The 19,049-nt window shown below is 44.6% G+C and overlaps 1 protein-coding gene across 1 annotated transcript in view; it reads right to left on the bottom strand.

Annotated features, from left to right (window-relative positions):
• LOC306866843 (N-acetyl-beta-glucosaminyl-glycoprotein 4-beta-N-acetylgalactosaminyltransferase 1-like) overlaps positions 1 to 19,049 on the bottom strand; it is a gene marked incomplete at both ends in the record, with an annotated part of 122,444 nt that overhangs the window by 2,255 nt on the left and 101,140 nt on the right. The window contains 8 exons of the mRNA XM_079412230.1: positions 1,623 to 1,695; positions 1,879 to 2,032; positions 2,273 to 2,622; positions 3,987 to 5,253; positions 6,703 to 6,776; positions 6,869 to 6,969; positions 8,201 to 8,310; positions 8,966 to 9,109. Coding sequence (XP_079268356.1) covers positions 1,623 to 1,695; positions 1,879 to 2,032; positions 2,273 to 2,622; positions 3,987 to 5,253; positions 6,703 to 6,776; positions 6,869 to 6,969; positions 8,201 to 8,310; positions 8,966 to 9,109 — 2,273 coding nt within the window. The remainder of the gene's footprint in view (positions 1 to 1,622; positions 1,696 to 1,878; positions 2,033 to 2,272; positions 2,623 to 3,986; positions 5,254 to 6,702; positions 6,777 to 6,868; positions 6,970 to 8,200; positions 8,311 to 8,965; positions 9,110 to 19,049) is intronic.

Here is a 19,049-nt window from a genome sequence, read left to right as displayed (position 1 = left end):
GTAAAAGCTTCGTTCGTCTTTGGAGAGTATCCACTGAATGCAAACTGCGTACGCTGTTCTGTGTCAGCCGCACCACACGGATACATTTTTTAATTCGCTTACGTTTTGATTTGAACGAAAACAGAGTATCCGTGTGGCGCAGCTGACACAAAACATCATACACAGTTTGCGTTCAGTGTATACTCTCCAAAATGGCACTACGCTGACACAGTTGAATAAAGTCATTATTTTTATTATCTTTCCATACAAAAACTATTCTCGTAGCTTCATAAAGTTACAGTTGAACTCCTGATGTCACATGAATTATTTTACAGATCTCCTTGCTACGTTTCTGGACATTGATCGTGTGAATTACATTGCTGTATATGGGAGGGTCAGAGAGCTGTCAGAAAGCATAAAAAATATCTGAATTTGTGTTTTCCGAAGATGACATGGGTGTTAAGGTCACTGCACACTGAGTCCGAAACTTTCGTCCGTCAAAAAAAATTCGGATCAGGTTAGATTTTCTGCGTTTTCGCATCCGTAACATGCATTTTGATAGGAACGGATGGGGAATACGAAAAAACTGAAAAACGCATGCAAAAATAATTGCGGTGCAATGACCTTAAGTGATTAATGACAAAATTTTCATTTTGAGGTGGAGCAGCCCTTTAATGTTCATGAGCCCACCATCAGGAGGAAACTGAGCAACCATGGTGTGCATGGCAGAGTTGCAAGAAGAAAGCCACTGTTCTACAAAAAGAAAATTGCTTGCTAAAGATCACGTGGACAAGCCAGAGCACTATTGGAGAAAGGTTTAATGGATGGATGAAACCAAAATAGAACTTATTGGTTTAAATGAGAAGCTATTATGTTCGGAGAAAAGAACACACTGCATTCCAGCTTAAGATTCTTATCCCATCTGTGAAACATGGTGGTGGTAGTATCATGGCTTGGGTCTGTTTTGCTGCATCTTGGCCAGGACAGCCTGCCATCATTGATGGAACAATGAATTCTGAATTATACCAGCAAATTCCAAAGAAAAACGTCAGGACATCTGTTTAAGAACAGAGTCTCAAGAGAACGTGGGTCATGCAGCAAAACAACAACCCCAAGCACACAAGTCATTCTACCAAAGAATGGTTAAAGAAGAACAAAGTTAATGTTTTGGAATGGCTGAGTCAAAGTCCAGACCTTAATCCACTTAAAATGGACCTAAGCAAGCAGTTCATAGGAGGAAACCCACCAACATCACAGAGTTTAAGTGGCTCTACACTAAGGAATGGGCTAAAACTCCTACATGTTATTGTGCAGGACTGATCAGCATTTACAAGAAACTTTACCTTCAGTTACTGCAGCAAAAGGGGGTCACACCAGATACTGAAAGCAAAGATTCACATACTTTTGCAACGCACAGATATGTAACACTGGATAATTTTTCTCAATAAATAAATGACAAAGAAAATATTTTTCTCTCACTTGTTTGATTGGGTTCTCTTTGTCTACTTTCAGGACTTATATGAAAATCTGATGATGTTTTGGGTCATATTTATGCAGAAATATAGAACATTCTAAAGGGTTCACAAACTTTCAAGCAGCACTTTATTTACAATAGAAAAGACCTTTATAAAATCTTCTCTCACCTCTATGGTGTCTACACCCATCTGTAAACCAGATGATCTCTCGAAGTTCCCTTCACGTCTCAGATACTCATACCTACACACACAGAGCCAAGAACAAAAAACAAACAGAGAAAAAGATTGTTTTTCTCAGGTACAAACAGTATGTGAGCCCCAAAACAGGACTCGCATGAAGAATCCTCCTGTGAAGATCTATGCAGGGACTCTGCTCTGCAGGTGCTTAGCTAAAAGTGAAAATATACAAGAACTCAGAACTCACCTGGGCACAGTGCTCTCCTTCAGTGCCTGCTCCACATCCATGTCAACACTCTGGAAGTCTACGATGATCACATTGAAATTCTCATCCTTGGTCTCACGGTGCAGAAGCTCCATATCTGAGATAAACTGCTGCACCCAGCGAGCCTGATTCTTTACTGTCACAGAAAACAACTCAGATGAGTGGCTATGAAACTGCAGTTTGCCAATCTATTCATAAATTAAACTATAATAACTATTATACAGTATCATAAGTTAAACTGTGCCCCTAAAATATAAGGCATCTGGGTTTGTTTTCAAATTGACACGCTTTCTACAGTCCTCATTCATTTATGTATACTTGTTTGCATTGCTTTGATAAATATGCATAAACAGGAGCTCATATTAGTTTTAAATACCTGGTACTACAAAGTGTACCATCACGTCATGTCTCCATTCTAACATGGTCGGCTGGCAGAGCAGCGGTTTGGCCCAGCTGGTGCTCCAGGGTGTGGTGGTGTGTGTTTGGGTACTGGAGCTGCTGGGCAGTGAGTTTTTAGAGGGTGTATGGTGGGATGAGGGTAAAGTTCCCTCTCTGCTCTCAATTCCCTCCTCATTTCGACTGCGGTGCAACAGCAGATAGATGTAGTCAGACAGCCGCACCACTCTTTTTCCTCCCTCCATCAACAAAAGCTCCATCAAATAACGGTTGCCCCTGGCTGAATCTCTCCTCTTCTCTACATTTACAATACGGACCAGAGTGTAGATCCTGATAGAGATGTAAGAAACAGTGAGGGAAAAAAAAAGAGAACAGTTGCTGTAAATAGAGTGCATTTAAATGAGACAATAAGGAATATACATGATAAATGTGAGTACATACTGTAACACCACGTATCCTGTTTAATCTAGTTGTGTCAGGAGTAATAAAGCCTTCCCATTTGTTATGATAAAACTGCATAAAGCGACCCACTGAGGGACTGCTTAACAGCAGCTGTCTCAGTACAAGGTTAGAATTAAAAGATAACTCTACACTTGAGCTGCAGGCTCAGCAGGAAAAACGCACACATTTAAAGGGGTCATATTTATTCATTTTCTAATTTTATATATATATATATATATATATATATATATATATATATATATATATATACATACACATACACTCACCGGCCAATTTATTAGGTACACCTGTTCAATTGCTTGGTAACACAAATTGCTAATCAGCCAATCACATGGCAACAACTCAATGCATTTAGGCATCTAGATGTGGTGAAGACGACTTGCTGAAGTTCAAACTGAGCATCAGAATGGGGAAGAAAGGGGATTTAAGTGACTTTGAACGTGTAATGGTTGTCAGTGCCAGATGGGCTGGTCTGAGTATTTCAAAAACTGCTGATCTACTGGGATTTTCACACAAAACCATCTCTAGGTTGCCAGCGAGTGTGTGTGTGTATATATATATATATATATATATATATATATATATATATAATTATTTTTCAATAAGGTCCATATTATTAGTAAAGCTGTCTACGCCTAAATAGTCTTAATTCTGTTCATTTTCTGTCTTCTCTATAATTATTAGTAAAAAGGCTGTTTTTCCCAACTGTGCCTTTAAGCCTACTGTATGTAAACGCTTTCTTTATAATTTTATAATAATACAATATAATTTTGATGTCACGGTTCGGTATGGTTTCAATACAGCAGGGCGACAAAATGATTTTTTTTTTATTTTTTATTAAACAGTGGTTTACTGAACAAATTGCTCTTTCTATAAATAAATTAAATTATAATTAACATTTTCTTAAGAATTAACAAAGAAATACCTCAGTTTATGCTCTAAACTATAGGGAGCCCTTTTACATTACTATAAGGTTATAATTAACAACAGAGCTAAAACTTGAATTTAAATACAATTTATTTTTAAATATAATAAACACATGCATACTGAACCGCAAGACCCTTACCAAAAATCTTCGGTACGAATGTGTGTCCTGTTAATACTAGATTAAAATTATCAAAAGAAATGTATACTAGTTTTGGATCAACACGAGAGTGGGTACATAATAATGTTGAATTTTGGGTGAGCTATCCCTTTAGACATCCTCATTTGCATTTTAAGATCTCACCCACCCTCCATTCCTCTCATTCAGCCTCTCCATGTACTGTGAGATCACATCAATGACCTCGTTCTCTGCGAGCTGCAGGTTCCCCGAGACGTTACACCTCAGGTCGTTCCAGTCTGACCTCAGCAGCTCAAAGTCCACAGGGTTCACGCTGAAGGTCCGCTGCCAATTTATGGCCTCCTCTGACAAGTGTGGCCTCACATCAGTCTCCTCATAACTGTACTCTGACATCTCTCCTTCCTCAAGGCCTCTGCTCTGAGGAGCCATGTCGGATCCCTTCGGCATCTCTGAGACTTTAGTTGGCTGCACCTCCGGAGGCCAGCTGTTCTCAGACGAGTTTAACCCAGGGTGGTCCCTCTTTTCTGAGCTTGAAGGGGGCAAGCTGTCTGGATCTGATATGGAGGCTGTAGGGTCACCCTTATTATGAGGCCCAGACTCCGTAGGCAAGGAAGGATATCTGTGCTTTAACAGGGCAGATTGGGTGGAAGTCTTAAACCCCATTAAGGGGAAGTTCTGCCAGGGGAGAGAAGCAGCTGATTGTGTTGTTAAGGCCCTCCATTTTGAACTCAAGTCCACAAGCCTCTTGGTCTTTCTAGATTGATAAAGGAAGACACCAGGAAACACTTCCACAGGACGTTTTGATCTGCTTACTGGAGGACGGGGTCTAGTGATGTAAATTTGATTGGTATTAGTCTCTTTTTCCACACTGGTCCCAACCACAGGTTTGCCTGCATTACCTAAAATCCGATTGGCCAAGACATAGAGAGGGGACTTCTGAGGAAGCTTAAAGGGGGATCGTCCTTTCACAGGTGGGCTAGAAGTTTCTGTCAGTTTATTCTGGTTTGGCAGTCCTAGGTCAGGCAGTAGCCATGTTAAAGAACGCCCTTTCTGAACCAGCGCAAGTGTTTGGGATTCCCCTTGCTCCTCGCTCGCTCCCGTCTGTTCATTTAGAGACCCACTTTGAGCCTCTAACGCACCTGTACTACCCTTTGCCTGTCTTATTTCTGTCATTTCATCATCCACCACCAGAGAGTGTTTATAAAACCTTTCCCCTTTTGTTCTTGTACCCCCCTCTCGCTCTTTTAACTGAACGTACTGCCTTCCTTGCTGAAAGATGTAGCTCTTTGAACCCCTGTCTAATCTATCAGGCTTGGAGGAGGCAGTGGATGCTGTAATTCTTGATGTGTGATAGGGTGGACTAGTCCTCTTGACTGGCCGGTTGCTGGAATTGATTGTCTCCTCTGGGTCGACGCCTTCTTCCTCCTCCAGGAAATCTGTCAGAAGAGACAAGTCTCATCAAACCAAAGCCCTTTAAATAATTCATGTAATCTGAAATGAGAATTGCTTAATGACATGATTAAAGAGCCAGTGAGGCTGCTGCAGTGTTGATGGAAATCTACAGCTAATGATTATCATCTCCAGGCCTTCCATCCATGCTGTTACACACAGCATGTTGCAGCTGTCCAAATGCACACACAAGGTCCAAAATTAACTATTTGCCACATATGCCAATTTCCCTTTTACACTTTTATCACTTTTATAATTTCTTACTGGTCACAAAACAGTGCTTTGTATTACTTTTATTTGCGATTTAGTTTACTGTAGTCACTTCAAGAATGATGCACCTAGCATAAAAAACAAAAAAAACATAAAAACAAACACATTGTCTTTTATATGTTTCACATGTTCTATATATATATATATTATAGTATAAAAAATTGCATCTGTCCCTAAGAAGAATTGTTTTGCAATACAATATGAACACTAAGTATATTGTACTTTGATGTAAGTACAGTACATAGTATAAGGCCACCTAATATAAAGTGGGACCCAAGATAACGACACAGTGGGTGCTTCTCAAACAGACCGATGTATCCTTGTAAGGCTGCATATACTGCCACTTCATGAAGCTCCATTAAAGGATGTCTCGGCTTGAAGGATCCTTAGTAGGCGTACTTTGTTCTGCGTCCTTCATTCTGCCTGTTTTGAAGGATGTACACTAGGTGTTATTAGGTGTATCCTCTGCATCCTTTGCAGATTCCATTTCACCCAAAAAATAATTAGCTATGTTTAGCATTATGTTTTCTTTTGTTTCGCTGTAAATTAATGTACATAATGTAAACCACTGGAGACCACAGAAGGTTGTCATTATCTGTACTGCATTAACAGAAAGTCAGTTAATTAAAAAATTTCAATATTAAATATTCTTCAAATTATAATTTAAATAGTATTTTCATGTCGTGACTGAGGGGGAGGAAACATTTATGATGTATCTATGTGCACTTACTAAACCATCTCTAGAACACTTTATAAATGCTTTTTCACAGTTATAGTTACTAACTCTCTCTGCCTTCCTTCTTTCGTATCTTGAGTGAGAGTCATTGACCAAAAAAAGAGAAAACAACAAAATGTGAAATGTAATATTGTGATAGCCAATTACTGTACAATATACTGTACAATATCTTAATAAGTGACAATCAAACTGTATTTTACTAACAGTGTTACCTAAACCATGTAATGGTCCTAATAAAGTTGGCGGCCAACTGTTTTATTTACTTCTCAAAGCCCATTTCTTCTCACATTTGCCGTCTGGTTTGTGTTGTGTTAATTTTGAACCCTGGGAACACATATGTCGCTTGGCTCATTACAGATGGTGAGATTTTAAAGAGAGCAAACAGCTGCTGTATTCTTATCTGTTATTAAGATCCCAGCTGAACACAGACCATCAGGTTTAGGGAAGAAAACAGGCTGGTCATCCTCGTCCTCATCCATCTTCATGTACTTGTAGAAGCCAAATCTACAAAACCATTCAAAAGAGTAACAGGGCCATGGTTATCTGTTTATTTGCTTATTGCTTAATTTATTGTCATGATAAGTCAGGATTCATACTTTTCTAAGTAGACAGGAGACTCTCGGTAGAAGCATTTGTTCTTTTTCTCCATATGAGCAAGTCTGGTGAAGTCATTGGGATATACATAAGAAAGGTAAACCTGGTTGAGAACACATAAGAATAAGAGAAATTAGGTAGAGATATTTGGTACACGTATTTATGAAATATTAAGCCAAAGTGTATCAAATAAGACAATCAGAAGTATTGAAAACAGTGACTGTAATTGCACAGCATGACATTTAACATATGCACCACCCTCTCTTCTCAGACTTGTGCTTAACAGTGATGACCAAAAGAGGGCAATGTTTGCTCTAAACTCAGAAATATTGCAAAAGAGAGCAGGTCCACTTCATCAGTGGTTCTCAACCTTTTTCAAAAATGAATGAATGAATGAATGAAAATAAAAAATACAAATAAATGGACTGAATGTTACTCAAAAGCACACTTTATGATTTTCCAGTCAATCATGATTACAAGATAAGTTTGATATTTTTACGTTATTTATTTATTTATTTAACTTGCCTTTAGCAAGCCATACATTTCAGAGCTTGACATAACTAGAAAATTATATTATATGTTAATTAAAAAATTCTAATGGCTTTTATGGAAATCACACTTTTTTCCTCATTTATCCAGTTTTTACAAAACTGGTTCTTAATAAAAAAATGTCAGGAAACACATTCAAATAAGGAATATAATATCAATTATAATTTTTATTTTCAACTGTTTTAGCTTGTTTTAAAATTTGCTTTGTTTTTTAAAAATCATTCTAAGCCATCTTGCGGCCAGAAGTGTGCTGAGGCCCATGTCCCAGACCCCCCGGTTCTTATATTTAATTAATAATATTTATTATTAATTAAATATTTCTTAACTAACAATTTATGATCAACATTAATATTTGTTAATCATAAATTGATCAGATGTGATAGCAAACATTATTTCAAATAAATGCTCTTCTTTTGAACTATCAATTATTTAAAATACTGAAAAATGTATAATTGTTTTCACAAAAATATTTAGCAGCACAACTGTTTTCAGTATTGATAATAATAAGAAATGTTTAGCTTTGCCACAACAAGGAATAAATTACACTTTAAAATATATTAAAATACAAAACATTATTTTAAATTGTAATAATATTTCACAATATGAAATAATGTATCAAATGCTCTAAAGTTGACCACAACTGCAAAGCTTAAAGCAACTCATTGAGCTAAAGCTGCACTAGAGTGAGGTAAGTTATGAACTGCATATTTTAGTACATTTAGTACATCAGCAGCCATCATTCTGTCATCAACACAGAGAGTGTGCTTGGCAAGACTGTTACTTACAAACTGCAGGCCTTGATAGCGAGCGATAGGGAAGTCCTTCACCACGTAGGTAGGAGAGTAGACACAAGATGGCAGAACATTCTCCAGCCTGGACTGATCTATCATGGGAACTAGGACAACAAACACGTCATCATATGAGACAATTCCCACACTCTTCAGAAGACAGTTGACATACAAATAACTGCTCAGCACAAACATTTTCCATTCATCTAAATTAAAAATGTGTTTGCTGATTTCCATACAGATATTCACCGGCTTCCATTCATCACTACTAGCTTGTATACTCAGTCCTGACTGTCACATATTCAGTGGTGCTGCTCCTAACAAGCTGACATCCTACATCTACACCACCATATGGATCTACCAATGCGCTGCTGAGCTTCCACATAAGCAATTAAACATGAACACGCTTGCAAACCACAGATTCCACACTGTCTATCCTGAGAGATGGCTATTTATTTTGTTTACCAACCACAGCTATACATAGAGAACACACATCAGTGCTAGAATGCTGCAAGAAAATAATTCAACACATACAGTATGGACAGTTTTGTTAGCTGATGTAAAACTTTATATATGATATATCAAATTATGTCATTATATCACATAATATATCCATCATTGTATTTAACCAATGGTAAACATCAGTTGGGTCAGGTGAATGCATGATTTACAACGGAGAGCAGCACAATGAGATCCAGCAATATGATTGGACAGTGTTCATAAATGACCTCAATATCCATATACACTGTAGGGAATACTCACTCTTGTAGAAGGTGTCTCGTGGGTCTGGTTTGAGCATATCTGCAGTATGTATCTCTGTCCTGTGGTTAACCCGCAGAGCAAGAGGGTGACTGGCTAGAGTCTGTGGGATGTGACGAACACTGTTCATCTTCAGACTGGATTCATCTGTCAGAGACAGAGAAAGACAGAGAATAAGGACAGTGAGAGACAGCTTGTGAATTTAAATCAGCTAACAGACTAACACTCGACTAACACTTTGCTATTATAGAAATGGTAGAATATTGGCTTTTCTATAGCTGACAAGGAGTGTATACTGTACAGTATTTGTTAGGGTCTGAAAGTCTAAGATCACTGTAGATGCTACTATATCGCAAGTAGTTTTTTTTTTTTTATTGCAAGTTTTATCTGCATAACTATTTATCCAATTTTTATGTATGATTTTTTTTTATAATTATTTATAATATTTTATTATATAAAATACATGTACATGAATTTTAGAATTGTATTAACTTCAATGACAGCTGCACTCAAGATGCATAAGCTGTGTAAAACCTGATGTTTATATTCTCCAGCATGATTTGAGATCCAAAAAGCATAGATGCAAGAACATCTGACCACATGTACAAAGAGTCACATGATTAACGTCACAAAATTTAATTATTTGATTAGTAACCTAAAAAAGAATCTGAAATTCTTTTGATTTATTTTGCATCATAAGGCTGAAACCTATGCTTCCAGGTTTACCTTTTTGAACACCAGATTAAAACAGTGAATCCTAGATTATGCTCCACACTTTCTGAAGGTGTGTTAACCATGATTTTTTAATGTGACAATTAATACATTTACATCTGTTGATCATAAATAGATCATACCTGACAGCAAAAATTATTTCAAACAAATGCTCCTAGTTTGAACTTTTAGCTAATTAATAAAAAGTACGAAAAAAAAAGTATACTTGTTTTCACAAAAATATTAAGCAGCACAACTATTTTCAATATTGATAATTATAAGAAATGTTTCTTAATAAATGCTCAAAATTCAGCTTTGCCATAACAGGAATAAACTACATTTTAAAATATATTCACACAGAAATGCATTATTTTAAACTGTAATAATATTTCACAACATTATTATCACTGGAAATAGTGTATCAAATGCTGTAAAATTGACTGTTGATGCTCATGGACAGCTGTCAGAAAACGTACCAAGTTACGTATGTAACCCAGGTTCCCTGAAGGGAACGAGAGCTACGTCTGAAGACGCTATGGGAACGCCATCAGCGTAACCGGCGCTCTGAATATTTTATACAACAGTCTAATGGATGGGCGAGGCGTCACGGGCGGGGTGACGTCACGACCAGGAAGTTATATAAGCACGTGCGGCGGAGCCGGCATCAGCTTCAAGTCATGAAGCAAGCGCTGGCAGGGACGCCGGAAGTGTGGCTCGGGACGTAGCTCTCGTTCCCTTCAGGGAACCTGGGTTACATACGTAACCTGGTACGTTCCCTTCCAGGAACTTCGAGCTACGTCCGAAGACGCTATGGGAACGCAATACCAACGCCGCCAGACTGACAAGTCCCTGCCTGGTGTCAGGCTGAAAGGGCGGAAGAGCCTGGAGTGGCTCTGATGTCGAGGTTATAGAACCTGGCAAACGTCAGGGGCGTGGACCATCCCGCAGCGTTGCAGATGTCTTGGACTGAGACACCTGCCCAGAAGGCCTTGGAGGCCGCCACACCTCGGGTAGAGTGCGCTCTGACTCCCAGCGGCGGGGGACGCTCAGAGGCCTCGTACGCCAGATTGATGGCATCCACAATCCACCTACTAAGAGTGGGCTTCGAAGCCGGAAGACCCCTCTTAGGCGGACCAAAGCACTCGAGCAGTTGGTCCGTCTTTCTCCACAGGGCAGCTCTGTGGATGTATGCGTCCAGTGCTCGCACTGGACACGTATAGTTGTGCCTTTCCTGGTCGTGCTCCCAGAAGGGAGGAGGACAGAAGGCCTGGAGTACGACCGGCTGTGATACGACCGTCGGAACCTTCAGTACGTACCCCACACGGGGGTAGAAAAAGACTTTCGCCGAACCGGGCGCTAAGTCAATGCACAAAGGGGCCACAGAAAGGGCCTGAAGGTCACTCACCCTCCTCAGAGGAGTGATGGCCAACAAGAAGACGGTCTCGATGGTGAGGAGTCTATCTGTTATCTCCTCGGGAGGCTCAAAGGTGCTCTGCACCGAGCTTCCAGTACCACAGCCAGGTCCCACGTGGGGACACGGGGTCGTACAGACGGCTTCAGCCTCAGCGCACCGCGGAGGAAACGTGTAACCAGGGGGTGTCTGCCCACTGACTTGCCACCAATAAGGGCGTGGTACGAAGAGATAGCTGCCACGTAGACCTTAATAGTGGAGTGGGTTAACCCTGCGGAGAAATGGGCCTGCAGGAACTCCAGAACTGCGCGAATCGGGCAGTTGACTGGGTCGAGCTGGCGGTCCCCGCACCAAGAAGTGAAGAGTTTCCACTTCAAGGCGTACCTCGGTTGACAGACCGGACGCTATGAGTTGCGCCCCCTCAGGGGCCATACCCACAGCTTCCACATCTCCTGTGAGAGGAGATCGCTCCTGATCGGCACCGGCCACGGGGCGCCGTCGAGGAACGAAATCAGGCCCGAGACCCATACTCGGCCCGGCCAGAACGGCGCTACTAACAGTAGGCTTACCGCGTCCCGGCGCACTCTCGCCAAAACTCCCGGGAGCAGGGCGATCGGGGGGAAGGCGTACAGACGGAGCCTCGGCCACGTCTGTACCATAGCGTCCAGTCCCGGAGGAGCTGGATGAACCAGAGGGGACATTGCGCTGACTCTCGAGTGGCGAAGAGGTCCACCTGTGCCTGGCCAAAAACCTTCCACATCTGCTTCACCCCTCACCACTGTAGGGGCCTCATGTACAGCAGGCCAGAAGGTATCACGCTGGACGCAGCTGCCATGAGCCCGAGCAGTCTCTGAAACTGCTTGACAGTGAATGGCTGGCCCTCTCGCACTCTCTGACTGTCGTGGGGATCGACTCGTCGAAACCCACACCACGCCTAGATAAGTGGTTCTCTGAGCCGGAGAAAGCACACTTTTCCTGGCGTTTAGTCTTAACCCCAAGTCTTTCATGTGGGCGAGAGCGACATCTCAATGCCGAATCGCCAAGCGCTCCGATCGAGCGAGCGGGGTGAGGGTGCTAGGCCGAAGGGAAGAACCCGATACTGGTACGCTTTGCCCCCGAAAGCGAACCTCAGGAACTTCCTGTGAGCAGAAAGGATGGACACATGGAAATAGGCGTCCTTGAGGTCTATCGTGACAAACCAGTCCTCGGACCTGATTTGAGACGCGATCTGATTGACCGTCAACACCTTGAACTTCAGCGAACTGACTGAGCGGTTCAGGAGACGCGAATCCAGTATGGGCCTCAGCCCACCATCCTTCTTTGGAACAATGAAGTACCGGCTGTAGAAGCCGGTGTGGACTTCGTGAGGTGGAACCAACTCGATGGCTTCCTTTCTCAGCAAAGTACCGACTTCCTGTTCCAAGACCAGAGCCTGCTCGGGGCGGACCATAGTCACGCAAACCCCGTTGAACAGCGGAGGTGGCCCATCGAACTGGATGGAATAGCCAGCCTCTACCGTCCGCAGGACCCAAAGAGACACATTCGGCAGCCGCTGCCAAGCTGCCAAAACGATCTACTAAGGGAATCAGTCTCTCGAGACTGACCTCTGGTGTCAGAGAAGCGGCCAGACCGCTGCCTCGCTGCGGCGCACCGGCAGGAGACGCATGATCTGGCGGCTGAGGCGAGTTCCTCAGGCCCGCTGAAATCACAGGCGGAAGAACCTGAGAGTACCACTCGCTGGGACCTGCTGTGCCCTGGAACTGCAGGGTTGACAGACAAATCCCCGGAGGGCACCGAGGGGAGACGGTCACCGTGTGCCGCGGTGTAAGCCGCTCCACCCCAGTAGGGGCCGCCCTCCGAAGTCCTGGGGCTCGCCCATCAGGACTTCTTCGTCGAGGACCTCTTGGCCGACAAGACATCCCTCAGGTCTGCCTTCGGCCTCGAAGTCCCCGGCGCGGAGCGCCGCTGTCCTCGGCTCCGCCTCGGGGGAGCACGAGAGGCGACGCTCTCTTTCTGCACAGCCCTACGTGAGGAGCTGGTATGCGGAGGAGGCTGCCCGCCCAGCAGCCACCTCCCACTGGGGCGAAGGAGGCGGCGAAACCTCGTGAACGCTTGTCACATCAACCTCCTAGGAGGAAGAAAGACGCAGCGTCAAGCCCTCGTCTCGGGGGAAGAGACCGCTTCCAAACCGAGAGACAGGGCGCCAGATCTGGCGGATATGGGAGGAGATGTCCGTCTCGCTCTCACCAGCCAGATCAGCCTGCGAGCCCCACGAGCGCAGCCGCCGCTCTGCCTCGGCAGGTTTTTCTTCTCGCGGCAGCCGCTCGTAATGCGGGCAGCCGGCTCCCTCGAGAGCCGATTTCGCATGCTCTGCCCCCAGCGAAGCCTCGTTAACGCTCGTCACATCAACCTCCTCGGAGGAAGAGACGAAGCGTTGAGATCTGCGAGCCCCACGAGTGCAGCCGCCGCTCTGCCTCGGCAGAAGCGGGACCGAAACCGCGCGGAGAGCTCGAGAGCGAACGAGGCGGCGAAACCTCGCCAACGCTCGTCACGTCAACCTCCTCGGAGGAAGAGAGACGAAGCGTTGAGCCCTCGTCTCAGGGGGGAAGAGTACCGCTTCCAAACCGAGAGACGGGGCGTCAGATCTGGCGGATACGGGAGGAGATAGGGACGTGCCCGTCTGACTCTCGCCAGCCAGATCAGCCTTTTTTTTTTTTTTTTTTTTTGCGAGCCCCGCGAGCGCAGCCGCCGCTCTGCCTCAGCAGAGCGGGACCGGCTTTATTTGTGCTTGTGCAAACACTGGAGCTTACAAAGCTCATGGACATCTTTCACATCCACCTCCTCGGAGGAAGACAAGCGGGGCGTCGAGCCCTCTCTCTGGGGAAGAGAACCGCTTCCGAGCACAGAGAGCGGGCGCTGGATCTGATGATCCATATGCGAGCCCCACGAGCGCAGCCACCGCTCTGCCTCGGCAAAAACGGGACCGACACCGCGTGGAGAGCTCGCTTTCTTTACTGGGGCGACAGAGGCGGCGAAACCTCCTAAACGCTCGTCACATCAACCTCCTCGGAGGAAGAGAGACGAAGCGTCGAGCCCTCGTCTCCGGGGGAAGAGACCGCTTCCGCACCGAGAGACGGGGCGCCAGATCTGGCGGATGCGGGAGGAGATAGGGACATGCCCGTCTCGCTCTCGCCAGCCAGATCAGCCTGCGAGCCCCAAGAGTGCAGCCGCCGCTCTGCCTCGGCAAAAACGGGACCAGCACCCAGGCAGACCACGCAACGATTGTGTGTGTGTCCCCACTCGTAATGTAGCGAGGGCAGGGACTAACACACAACCTGAGACGCGATCTGAAATCGCCCACTGTCTCAGCCTTAGATTTAGGCATCTCCTTATTTTTTTGGACAGACAACACTAAATAAGACTCACAAGACAGAAATCAGACTGACAACACACAGAGCGCTTGCTGAATGACAGAAAGCTGATGCCGGCTCCGCCGCACGTGCTTATATAACTTCCTGGTCGTGACGTCACCCCGCCCGTGACGCCTCGCCCATCCATTAGACTGTTGTATAAAATATTCAGAGCGCCGGTTACGCTGATGGCGTTCCCATAGCGTCTTCGGACGTAGCTCGAAGTTCCTGGAAGGGAACAAGAAGCTCGCTGATTGTCACCACAACTGCAAAGCTTAAAGCAACTTTTCATCGAGCCAAAGCAGCACTAGAGTGAGGTGAGTTATCGACTGCATATTTTAGTACATTTTTGTATTTTTGTATATGCAACCAGGCTCACACACACTGCCTACGCTTCAAGACAATCCCTTGATTATCAGTCTATGGGCACTGAAGCATGCAGGTATGTGTATGTGAGGGAGACTCTATTCATTATGGTTTATCTCCTGACATTATGAGAGCTCAAAACACGGTCTGCTCAGCTAGCCGCTGATGAAAACAAACTTTAATTAGTCCTATCGATCCACTGCAAATGCGTTACATTTGGCAAGTGTAAGTTATACAGCATCAAAGTCTGTCACTGATGGCAGCAATGCAGAAAGCAAGTACACAACACTGATAGAGGGATGAAAAGAGAGAATATAAGGGAGTTGGATGTTACAGTAACATCCAAGATGAAGAAAACAGACAAAGAGATTGAGCAGAAATGTGCCATTAGAAGGCTGAAAGACTACAGGCTTTGACTGATGTCTCTGTTGACGCTTTAGTAATGGACCATATGGCTTTATTGGTTATTCAATAGTCCAAGCAAATTTTCAGTTCCAGACAATTGTAATTGGACATACGTAAAATAAAAAACAAGGACAAATTGGACACACACAAAAAAAAAAAACAAGATCTCCTTCCTCCAGTTCTGAGTTTTATCAAGTAAAGTACTAACTTTGGATGTACTGGATTTGAAAAAAGTAAAAAATAAATAAATGCTTTGAGGATTTTTTATGATTTTTTGAACAATATTACATAACTTCACTGTAATAATAATTAAAAAAAAATCAATAACTTCACTGTAAAACACTGTACTGTCACCAAATTTAGTTCACACATCACTGCTCTTCCGCTGGTTATCCTACAACACTTAGTTTGAAAAAAATATTTTTTTTTAGTTTTACATAATTATTTTTAATAGTTTTGCATAATTATTTAGATTTTTTTTTAAATATTAAATCATTGTAATTAGAAATAATATCAATAACTTCGCTGTAACACACCGTATGTCACAGATTGGCCAGGCTCTGTCACCAGCCAGTCACAGCGCACTCCCTCACCTGAGTTCTAATCACCCGCACCTTCACATCATCAAGACACTCATTACACACAGTACCACCGCCTGCACCTCCCATCATTTCCGTCACCAGTTCCACCAGTTCTTCTACCACCGTGATCTCCAGTCCCATGGCCAAACCAGCGACCTTCTCTGGCGTGGTGGAGGAGTGCAACGGCTTCCTATTGCAATGTTCTCTTGCCATTGAAATGCAACCGCTCTTATATCCCACTGAAAAGGTAAAAATAGCCTTTATCGTTTCCCTTTTAAAGGAAAAGCTCTACAATGGGCGGAAATCATCTGGGCTCAGGAAAGCCCAGCCAATCCCTTCAAGATTTTGTGAATCACTTTTGTGAAGTTTTTGGCAGACCAGCATATGACACATCTCTAAGTGAAAAATTATATAATTTACGTGAAGGTTCTCTGTCTATTAACGAGTATGCTCTCCAGTTTCGAACCCTAGCAGCAGCCAGTGGATGGAACGAGCAATCTCTATTGACGGCCTATCGTCAAGGGTTGGAACCCAGACTTCATTTGCAGCTGGCTGCCTACAACGATTCCTGTGGGCTAGAGAGCCTTATCCAACTCTCCATGCGATGTGCTTCAGGTATGAAATCCTGCCTTGAGGAACAAGCTTCACTTCCCAGTTGCAATTCACTCCTCCGCCACCCACCCAGTCAATACCCTCCAAGACCAGTCAGAGAACCCATGCAAATCGATCATGCTCGCCTGCCAAATCAGGAACGACAGAGAAGAATAAACCTCAGATTGTGCATTTACTGTGGTGAGAAGGGGCATTTCCGGGCAGCATGCCCCGTACGACCTCCACGTCTCTTGGTGAGTGCCATCCAACCGGTGATACAGAATTTAAAACCTTTGGCGATTGAAGTTCTGCTTACTGCTACCAAATTCTCTCTTCTAGTCTATGCCCTCCTTGACTCCGGGTCAGCCAGGAACTTTATCTTAGGAAACCTCTGTCGTCGGCTCAACCTCCCAACCGCAACCACCAAGACCAATTATCAAATGCAGTCGGTGACTGGCACCTCCCTCTGCCGTAAGAGTGTGAACTGCAGTGCAGGTCCTGTCCGCCTGAAAGTAGGTTTGCTACATGAGGAGGAAATTCATCTACTGGTTCTGGAGAGTTCAACAGCTGAAATCATTCTTGGAAGGCCCTGGTTTGTTCAACATGAGCCCAACATCTCCTGGCATACTGGTGAGGTCCTGAAGTGGGGTAACCAATGCTTTCCCGGCTGTTTTCCCAACGCACCCAAACCTGTATGTCCTCCAGTCAAGACGATCACTGTAAACTCCACCTCCACTGAAAGCCCTGTCCATAGACATCCCAGCCTGTTACTCCCACTTCAGCGACGTGTTCTGTCCCCAGAAAGCCTCCCAGTTGCCTCCACATCGCCCATGGGACTGCGCAATAGACCTCATAGCAGGTGAGCCAGTCCCCCGTGGGAAAATTTACCCACTTTCCATCCCAGAACAGAAGGCCATGGAGGAGTACATTGAGGAGGCACTCAAACAAGGTTACATCCGCCCTTCCACATCCCCTGCTGCTTCGAGTTTTTTCTTTGTTGCCAAAAAGGACGGGGATTACGACCTTGTATTGATTACCGAGCCCTGAATAATATAACGGTTATGTTCCGTTATCCCCTTCCTCTCGTCCCAGCAGCGCTAGAACATCTTCGCGGAGCCACCGTGTTCACCAAGTTGGACCTCCGCAGCGCCTAAAACCTCATCAGAATACATGAGGGGGACGAGTGGAAGACGGCTTTTGTGACTCCTACTAGTCACTATCAATGTCTTGTCATGCCCTATGGTCTTGTCAACGCCCCCTCCGTATTCCAAGAGTTTATGCATGAGGCGCTCCGGGAGTTTCTTCATAAGTTTGTGCTGGTCTACATAGATGACATTCTCATCTACTCGCTGCCACGTTGCGGAGGTCCTGAAATGCCTGAGAGACAACTATAGTACCATCACTAGCCCTCTGACCAACCTGCTTCGCAACAAGCCCAAATCTCTCGTCTGGATTCCTGCAGCCACTGAAGCCTTTGAGTGTCTCAAGAATGCGTTTACGAACGCTCCAGTCCTCGTACACCCAGACCCCAGAAAACCATTATTGTAGAAGTTTACGCATCCACCTCAGGAGTTGGTGCCATCCTTTCTCAGCAACAGGGGACACCATCTAAACTCCATCCATGTGCCTTCTTTTCTCACAAACTCAGCCCGGCGGAGAGAAACTACGATATTGGTAACCGAGAACTCCTCGCAGAGTGGAGGCATTGGTTGGAGGGTGCGCAACATCCATTCACAGTCCTTACCGATCATTAGAATCTGCAATATCTGAAAGAAGCCAAAAGACTTAACCCTCGCCAAGCCCGATGGGCTCTCTTTTTCACACGTTTCGGCTTTACGATTTCCTATAGACCTGGTCCCAAGAATGTGAAAGCCGACGCTCTGTCTCGACTCCATGATTCCAAGGAAGAAGTCAATGAATAACCAGAATCCATCCTTCCCGAGAAAATCATTGTAAGTCCCATTCAATGGAACTCCAGCCCGTTCACCTCCTCCAATGCTTCCACGGCCACTCCGCCGGGCTGCCCGCCCGGATTGCAGTATGTTCCCAAGGCTCAACGCACATCTCTCATCCAGTCCGTTCATGCATCTCTGGGCACTGGCCACCCAGGGGCCAACAACACCCTCTCGCTGCTAAAAGATCGCTTCTGATGGCCCAATATGGCTAGAGATGTAAGAAGGTTCGTCCAAGGCTGTGTAGAGTGTGCCATGTCCAAAAGTCCATGCCACCTGCCAGCTGGTAAGCTGCTTCCTCTGCCCGTTCCTAATCGGCCCTGGTCACACCTAGGAGTTGACTTCGTCACTGATCTGCCTGTCTCCGATGGTAACAGTTGTATCCTTGTGATCGTTGATAGATTTTCTAAGTCATGCCGTCTTCTTCCTCTCAAGGGCTTACCCACAGCCATGGAAACCACTGAACTGATGTTCAACCACATCTTCCGGTATTATGGCATCCCAGAGGTTATCGTCTCTGATCGTGGACCACAATTCATATCATGGGTATGGAAAGACTTCTTCAAGCTCCTAGGTGTGACCATTAGTCTGTCCTCAGGATGCCATCCCCAGACGAATGGGCAGACCGAAAGAAAGATCCAGGAAGTAGGATGATTCCTT

The sequence above is a fragment of the Barbus barbus genome (assembly GCF_936440315.1).
Source record: "Barbus barbus genome assembly, chromosome: 1".
NCBI lineage: Eukaryota > Metazoa > Chordata > Actinopteri > Cypriniformes > Cyprinidae > Barbus > Barbus barbus.
The sequence above is the reverse complement of the archived record's forward strand: the minus strand, read 5'-3'. Positions and strand labels throughout refer to the sequence as shown.